The 9062-nt window shown below is 49.8% G+C and overlaps 1 protein-coding gene across 1 annotated transcript; it reads right to left on the bottom strand.

The window, feature by feature from the left end:
• Positions 1-1366: 1366 nt before the first annotated feature.
• On the bottom strand, positions 1367-8074 carry GP5 (glycoprotein V platelet). The gene is made up of 2 exons (XM_034660915.1): positions 7498-8074; positions 1367-6569 (listed from the first exon to the last, which is right to left on the bottom strand). Exons 1-2 carry the CDS (start codon positions 7624-7626, stop codon positions 4776-4778), a joined length of 1923 nt encoding a protein of 640 aa, XP_034516806.1. The 5' UTR covers positions 7627-8074; the 3' UTR covers positions 1367-4775.
• Positions 8075-9062: the final 988 nt, after the last annotated feature.

Below are 9062 nucleotides of genomic sequence, written 5' to 3'. Positions count from 1 at the left end.
AGCATCTGAATAGATGAAAAAAATTAAATTCAACACCTACTCACAATTAAAAAAAACTAGAGCTAGGGGCGCCTGGGTGGCACAGTCGTTAAGCATCTGCCTTCGGCTCAGGACGTGATCCCAGCATTCTAGGATCGAGGCCCACATCAGGCTCCTCCACTGGGAGCCTGCTTCTTCCTCTCCCACTCTCCCTGCTTGTGTTCCCTCTCTCGCTGGGTGTCTCTCTCTGTGTCAAATAAATAAATAAATAAAATCTTTAAAAAAAAAAAAAAGAACAAAAACACTAGAGCTAGAAAGGTCACATTTACTGATGAAGCATTGAGGCATTCCCTTTGCGATTAGGATGCTTTTAGGATACTCACCACAACCGTTGCTATTCAACATTGTATTGGAGGGTTTAGCCAGTAAGATAAGTAAATAAAAGGTGTAAGGTTTTATATATTGGAATTATTGTTGGATAGAAGATAATTACATAAAAATAGATCCCATTTCTACATACTGATGATAAACCATGAGAAAATGTAATTTTTAAAAAAGATAATGTCTACAACAGCCACAATTCACAAAAGGGGGAGGAGAGCTGGGAATAAACCTACCAAAGTCTGTGTGAGATTTTCACTCAAAAAATTCTGGAACCTCATGGAAAGATTAGAAAAGACCCAAATAAACAGAAAGATGAACCATATTTACAGACAATTGCACTAGGTATTGTAAAGGATGCAAATTCTCCCCCAGAGTGGTTTACAAATTCACTGCATTTCCTACCAGAACTCCAGCATGTTTCTCAGTGGAGCTGGCCACACTAACCTTAACATGTGTATGGAATTGCAAAGCGTCCAGAATGGATGAGATTTTTTTCCGAGGAACAACAAGGTGGAGTGGTGACCCCATACCAAGAATTATGAAAGCTACAGTAATGAAACAGTGAGTGTAAGACGCAAGCAACAAGCCAGGGGCTTAAGCTACACAACCCAGAGGCCAACCGGTGCCCATAGTGAAACTTGATAAATGACAGAGGGACATTTGTAGACCAGTGTGGAAAGGATGGGCTAGGTGACGTCCGGTCCGGGACAAGGACGTGCACATTTGGAAAAGATACAGTTGGTTCCCTACTTCACATCATATTAGAAAACAAATTCCATGTGAACCAAAGCCCTAAATGTGAAAAACAAAACTTTACAACTTTTCGAAGAAAATATAGACTTCTTTTATGACGAGAGTAGAAGGTTTTTTTTTTTTGAAGATTTTATTTATTTGAGAGAGAGTGCACATGCAAGTGGGAGGGTGGGAGGAGCAGAGGGAGAGGGAGAGAGAATCTGAAGCAAACTCTGTGCTGAGCCTGGAGGCTGACCCAGGGCTCGTCTCATGACTCTGAGACCATGACCTGAGCTGAAATCCAGAGTGGGGCGCTTAACCCACTGAGCCACCCAGCTGCCCTGAGTAGGAAGAATTTCTTAAACAAGATTCTTTTTTAAAGCACAAACCATAAAATTATATTGCTAAATTTGGCTAGATTAGAATTAAAGCTGCTGTTCCACACAAGACAGTATTAAACAAAATAAGCCACAAACTGAAACAGGATAGTTCCAAAGCATACAATTTACAGAGGATGAGTGCCCAGGATATGTAAAGAATTCCTACAAATCAATTAAAAAAAAAAAAGACAAAATGCTCCATTATAAATGGGTCAATGTATATACACAGATAATTTTCAGAAGAAGGAATCTAAACATTTAATTGTAAGTTTCAACATTTAAAAATAAGTTCAATAAACATGTAAACATTTAAAAATAAGTTCAACTTCACTAGGTACCAGGGAAATGTAAGATAAAACAAGGAGATACCATTTTATACCTCTCAGATTGACAAAAATTCAAAATCATATCAAGAGTTGAGGAGGATGTGGAGTAATGGGGAATAAAAAGGAAAAAAATGGGAATCCACGTCCATCAATGAGAGAAGAGATAAGTTGCGGGAAATTCACCCAATAGAAGATCATGCTGTTATTATATTAAAATGAACTAAAGCCAAATGCTTCATATGGATAGATCTCAGAAACCTGTGAGGGGCGCCTGGCTGGCGCAGTCGGAAGAGCGTGAAGTTCTTGATCTTACGGTTGTGAGTTCGAGTCCCACGTTGGGGGTAGAAATTAAATAAACTTAAAAAAAAAATGTGAGCCCAGGGAAAATGTTTGAAGAATGCTACATGCAGAGTCTCATCATTTATAGAAAATTTAAAAACTGGCAAAGCATTTCAGCTTGTTTAGGGTTGTAGACACGTGTAGTAAGAGTCTAAAAGCAGCACTAGGAATGTGAAACACCACATTTATTAAGTGGCTCACCTCGAGGGAGGGTAGGGGAAGAAGCACAGAGAAGAGACATTGACAGGGGCTTTCAACTTTTGTCTTATTTTATTGTGTTAAAAAAAAATACCTGAAGCAAATAGAGCAGCTTTTTATAAAGCTGGTTGAGGTATCCAGAGCTGTTCATAATTTTCCGAGTGTTTGAAGAGAAGGGCCAGGAATTCAGGGGAGATGTTTTAGTTGGAGGGGACACCGAAATGTAGGGCCCATGGAAGCGTGTACTCTGTTCCATCACCGAAATGTAGGGCCCATGGAAGCGTGTACTCTGTTCCATGCTTTGCTCTGTCCCTGCACTGAGAAGACTGCCTGGTACAGAGAAGGTACTCCCCAGAGAGCTGCTGAGCACAGGAACAAATGCAAAGGCCCTGAGGCACGTCAGGACCCTGGGTTCTGAAAGGGCTCATCAAAGTCACAGCCAACCCCTGTTGAGCCCCATGCCCCAGCGCGGACTTCACTCTTGGGCTTGCTACCTCATTTCATCCTCGCAAGAGTGGTATGCACCATTATTCTCCTCACTCTCCCGGTGAGGAAACAGGCTTTGAGAGTTGGCAGCTTGCCTGAGAACACAGTGCTTAGGACTAGAGTCCACATTCCATCAAAAAGTCTGGGTTCTGTGCTGTAGGTAAGCCTCAAAATGTGGAGCAGTGGAAATCAGCAAGACAAGGTAAGGTCAAGGAGCCTACAGTGCAGGGGCGGGGGATATCAACACACACCCCCGAGCAAAGGGGGAGCTCGACCACCCAGCGGTGAGGAGGTGCTTCGTGCTGGTAGCCTGAGAGGGGACTGCACAGCAGGGAACACTTGAGTCCGCCTGGGCCATCAGGGAAGGCTTTACCAGTTGAACTTGGCCTGGAAGAAGTACACGTACAAATGCCAGAAACCCAGCTCTTCCTGCTCCGCGTTCGACTGGTGTTGTCCAGAGGACCCCCTGCTCTGGACCGTGAGCGCGCAGAGCCCGACCGCACAGGGCTGAGACCGAGCACCGGTGCAGACAAGCTGATTGAATGTAATCTCCAATCTGAGAAAGTTTGCTCTCACCTTTACGTGCACAGAGAAAAAGCCGACTCAAAGCGCTTGTTTTGCAATCATGACGGCAGGAATAATTGCTTGCTCTTAAATAATAAGAACTAACATTTATTGAGCACGGACTGGATGCAGGGCACTGGGCGAAGTCAGCACATGATTTATTGCCCTTAACTCTCACAAAAGCTCTGTGAGGGCAGGTGCTATGTGTCCCCTTCCAGGGAGGAGGGTCTGGCCCAAAGCTGTATGCAGTTAAAGTGGTGGAGCTGGGATGTGACACCACGGTTGTCCTCTCTCGGGCCCATGTTTAAACCACTGCTTCTCACAAGCACAGACACACAATTAAAGCAACAAGGGCTTTATGGCTCTCAGCTGGGAGACGAAATGAGAACGTGATGCCACCATCGTAAACTAGAAACCAAGCTTATCATTACATTCATGAACACCTGTCACATGTTAGGTGCTCCATAAATGCTTCGAAATGAGGTAGCATTTAGTTGCAGGAAATGGAAACCAACCCAGTGTCACAATGACATACTTCACTGGAGGAGGAAGCAAGGAGAAACTTAGCAGGCACACATGCAGGTAGAGCTGTGGTGGGCAGGGACACCCAGGGACTCTGGGGATCCAACCCCCTATAGGCTTAGACCTCCCGCTGAGCTCCCTTTCCTCCAGGGGAGCTCTGCTTGGCCTCCCTCCTCCTGCTCCCTGGCACTCAGCCCTGACCACTGACTCCTGTCACTGGGAGCTGAGCTCCTGGCCGGAGGGCTTTGTGCTTTGTATCTCAGCGGATCACAGAGCCGGCCTCCTCTGAAGACAGGCGCTGAAGGAAAGAAAGCCAGCGTGCTCTCCCCGTAGCCTGCAGGTCAGAGATACAGAAAGTGAGAAAAAGGACAAAGGAAAGAACGGGAAGAGTTCTGCTTTTCAAAAGTAGATGAAGACAATAATCCATCCTGTCCCCCAGGAAAAGCCACCATCATTGGGATCCCAGAGTTCATTTTATTTGTCCATTTCATAAACATTTCCCAGACCCGCTGTGCAGGAGACAGGCCCTGGCCTGGAGCTGGCTGGCTCATCTGCACCCTTCCTCCCCCGGAGGAGACCCCTCTCTGCCCCGGGGGACGGGCAGCCCAAGGATGGCCCAAACACCATCCACTGCCGGTGGGGCACACTGTGTGAGGATACGCAAAGGCCAAGCAGACACACACAATTTAGAAGTGTAAATGTTGCTTCTGAGGAGGGGGAGGGAGGAGGAGGGAGACTGGGAGGTGAGGCTGGGGGGACATAGGAAGGGAGAGAGAAGGGAGGGGAAGACAGCCGCAGCCTGGCTGGATTACCCCCCCCACCCCGCCCCAGAGCCCCCTCTGACGATTCTCTGGCCACGTTTTCATTAATTGCAAGGTTTTCCCATTGACTCAAACAAGAGCTCTCTCTCTCTGATTAATCTTCGAAAGAGCCGGCCTAGTTTGATCATAGCAAACACGATGATCCCCGTTATGACGGCCTGGGTAGCTAAAAGCAGAAAATAAAGCCTCCAGAACAGACTGTGGTCTTGGCGTTGGTCTCTGGACACCAGCTGCGTCCGGGCCCAGGGCTCCGAGCCGTCGGGTACCGAGGCCACCGAGGCCGTGTGCCTGGGGTCCGCGGGCAGGGCCGGCCGGGTCGGGGCTGGGGCGGGGCGGGGAGGCGGGCCGCCAGTGCCGGGACACTCCGGGTCCTCGTCCGGCAGGGCCCAGAGCGGCAGGCCGGCGCGCGGTGCGGGGCCGTGGCACCGCGGGGGCTCGGCTCGGCCCACGAGGCCCGGGTGTCGCCGCAGCCACGCCAGAAAGGGCCGCAGGCCGCAGTCGCAGCGCCAGGGATTGTGCCCCAGCAGCACCTCGGCCAGCCGGGGCAGCTCCGCAAACGCGTCGCCCGGCAGGGTCTCCAGCTGGTTGTGTTCGAGATCGACCCCCTCCAGGCTGCGGAGGTGGCGGAAGAGCGCGCGGGGCAGGGCCCGCAGGCGGTTGTGGCGCAGCGACACGCGGCGCAGCCCGTCGAGGCCGCGCAGCAGGGCGCCGGGGAGCGTGGCCAGGCCGTTGGAGTGCAACGCGAGCACCTGCAGCGCCGCCAGGCCCTGGAAGGCGTCCTCGGGGAGCGCGCTCAGACGCGGGCTCAGGGTCAGCCCGAACGTCCGCAGGCCGCTCAGGTTGCGCAAGGCGGCGGCGGGCAGGGTGCGCAGCCGGGTGCGGTTCAGCCACAGCTCGCGCAGGCCGGCCAGCTCCCCGAACAGCACCTCGGGCAGCGCTTCCAGCGGGTTCTCGAACAGGGTCAGGAATGTCAGATTGCGCGAATAAAGAAAGAGTGCGGAGGGCAGAAACTCCAGCTGGTTTCTGGAAAGAGTCAAGTAGCTCAGGCCCCGGAGCGGGTCGAAGGCTCCCGGTGCGATGGAACGGATGTGATTTCTGTCCAGCTGCAGCTCCTTCAGGGCGCGCAGGCGACTCAGCAGCCCCGCGTCCAGAGAGACGAGCCGGTTCGAGTGGAGCACGAGCTTCTCAAGCTTAGCCTGGGCCGCGAGCAATCCCTGGGGCAGGTGGGTCAGGTTGTTTCCCGATAAATCCAACAGTTTCAGGTTCCCCAGATTTGTGAAGAGGCGAGCGGGCAGGGAAGTGAGCTGATTTTGGTTCAGAAAGAGCTCCTGCAGGTTCACCAGTTTCTGAAACATGTTTTGGTTGATGTCCTTTAGTTCGTTGCGGTCCAGAAACAACTGTTCCAGGAGCACCATCTTATCCAACAGCGCGCCCGGCAGCTCCGGGATCTGGTTGCGCGACAGCCTCAGGGTTTTGAGTTTTACCAGGTCGTGGAAGGCGCCGGGGGCGATGGCGGAGATGTGGCTATCGGACAGCATCAGGCGCTGCAGGACCGTCATGCCGCGGAAGCTGTCATTCTGCAAGGCGCCGTGGCCCATTCGGGAGAGCAGGACGTGCGTGAGGTTGGCGGGCAGGCCGAGCTCGGCGAGGCGCGCCACGTGGCCCCCGGAGCACTGCGCGGCGTCCCGGAACACACACTTGCAGGCGGGCGGGCAGGGGAAGGGCTGGGCGCGCAGGAGCCCCAGCGCCGCGCACAGCAGGGTGCTCCTCAGCATGTTGGCCACGGCCACCGCGGGAGCTCGGCGACACGCAGGCGCGAGCGCTCCGATCTCGTAACCCTGCAAAGGTAGGAGCCCGTCGCCAGGATTAGCACTGACTCCGAATATTCTCCAGATACGACTAAGTATCCCTCTTTTCCCGGGAGTGCAGATTTTCCCGGGGGGTGAAAAGACATTCGTTCTGCGCTGAGAGGTCTCATTCTTTTGTTCTACCAACTTTCTACTCTCGGTTTAAAGCACTGAAATTAAAGCGTTTTCAAGCTATATAGATAGAAGACAGTGCTTTAAAATCTTTACATAGAACTCATGAAAATGATCATTCTCATACTGAAGCTCACAGACATCACTGAGCAGTGCCCACCCTGAAGACAGCCCTGTTCTTTTTGCCTTTACCCAGCGGTGGCTGTAACCAACAGTCATGCCGGGAACAGCAAAGTCTGGAAAAGCAGCAGCAACCACCACCTGATTCCTTTCCCCTCAGTCAGGCTATATGCCCAGTACTTATTCTACGAAAACAGTAACACCCTCAAAAAGCCAACACTGTGTTAGCCACAGTGAGAAAAACAGGGAATACCTATCACTTTATGCCATTCATGGTTCTCAGCGTTTTATTGACATTAATTCATTCAATTCTTACAATAACCCTAGGAGGTAGATTCTATTCTTACCCCAGGTTAAAGGATGATGAAACTAAGGCACAGAAAGGGTAAGTAACTTAACCACGGTCACAGAGCTAGAATTTGAGGACAGTATTTCTGATTGTGTCATAAAGAAGGAGCTACCATTTCTTAAGATGCTTAACAGAAAATACGAACTCGTGGCATTGAATTACATTAAATATACACAGTAATACTCATCTGCCAAAACAAGGTTTCCCAAGTGTAATTTTACACAGATCATTTCTTGTACAAAATTTTATAATTTATGCACATACGGACTAACCAAGCCCTCAGTTACCCATAGCCATTTTTAAAGTATTTGGCCTTACCTGAAATGGTGCTGTACCCGAAAGCAACTGAAGGGCTCGGGGCTTTGCCTGTGATTCAGCACTTTCCAAAGGAAGAGGGAAGTGTCCTTGCATCCTGAGGATAATAAAGACTTTACCAGAATAAGTCATGGAAAGGACCCTATCTCAGAGGGCATATTCTGGTTTTTAATGAAAGAAAGCTCCAAACTGAAAAAGAGACCATATGTAACTTGAATCCTGTCAACGCTGAATGCTAAGAGCAGGAGGGAGAGAAGTGTCTCCATGAAATGGCACATTAGGACTGTGATGCTGGCTGGGAGAGCTCAGTGATCCAGTTGGGTCATTGTGGCAGCCATACCCCTGGATGGACCGCACTTCGAGTCTTACTTTTCCCACCACACTGCCCCAATCCTCTCCAGTTCTCCTTTCCCCCTTTGCGGAATAATAAGGCTAAAAACATCCTCGAATATGTTCGAAAATGGCATCACAGGGTTCAAGGGTGTTCCTATGTTCAATGTAACTTAGGAATGTCCAGCTGCTTTCCAAAGTACTTGTACCAATATGATGGCCCCTACAGTGTATGACAGTTCCTGTGCTTCACAGCTCTGCCCATACTTGGAACTGATTTTTTAAATTTAATTTTGGGGGCGCCTGGGTGGCATAGGCGTTAAGTGTCTGCCTTGGGCTCAGGGCGTGATCCCGGCATTCTGGGATCGAGCCCCACATCAGGCTTCTGCGCTAGGAGCCTGCTTCTTCCTCTCCCACCCCCCTGCTTGTGTTCCCTCTCTCGCTGGCTGTCTGTCAAATACATAAATAAAATCTTAAAAAAAAATAATTGTGCACAAAAACACTGCAGGGTTGTATGTAGTAGGAGAAAAAAAAGAAAACCCAAATGACCATCAACAGGGACGAAGTCATCTAAATGTTGACACACCTATGCAATGGGATGCCTTGTGCACTTCTGAAAGAATGAATGAGCTGCATGTGCTGAGGTCTTTCTCCAATCGATACACAGAACGACGTAAACAAGCGCAGCACAGCCTACGTACGTGATGGGATTCTCTGTGTGGATTTTATTTATTTATTTTTTTTTAAAGATTTTATTTATTTATTCGACAGAGATAGAGACAGCCAGCGAGAGAGGGAACACAAGCAGGGGGAGTGGGAGAGGAAGAAACAGGCTCATAGCAGAGGAGCCTGATGTGGGGCTCGATCCCATAACGCCGGGATCACGCCCTGAGCCAAAGGCAGACGCTTAACCGCTGTGCCACCCAGGCGCCACTCTGTGTGGATTTTAAATCAGAGGAAGACGTCATGTCAGATTCTCATAAGCTTCTGTGGCCGATTTCCCCGGGAAGTGCTCCGATCAGAATGACCTCCAAGTTTTATTCTTTGAACAGAGCAGAACATGCTGAATGCCCGGAAAGGTATGGAAGCCGCGGTCAGGAGAGGAACATTGTTGAGTCCTTTCGCTGAAAAACTGGATGAGGTACTGAGAAGTATTTTGAACAATGAAGTCGATGGCTCCCGTGTTTTCACGTCCTTCGAATTTCGGATTCACGCAGGTTAGAAATCTGCTATGCTGA

Source organism: Ailuropoda melanoleuca, chromosome 1 (assembly GCF_002007445.2).
Source record: "Ailuropoda melanoleuca isolate Jingjing chromosome 1, ASM200744v2, whole genome shotgun sequence".
NCBI lineage: Eukaryota > Metazoa > Chordata > Mammalia > Carnivora > Ursidae > Ailuropoda > Ailuropoda melanoleuca.
This window is presented reverse-complemented; position numbering and strand designations above follow the sequence as displayed.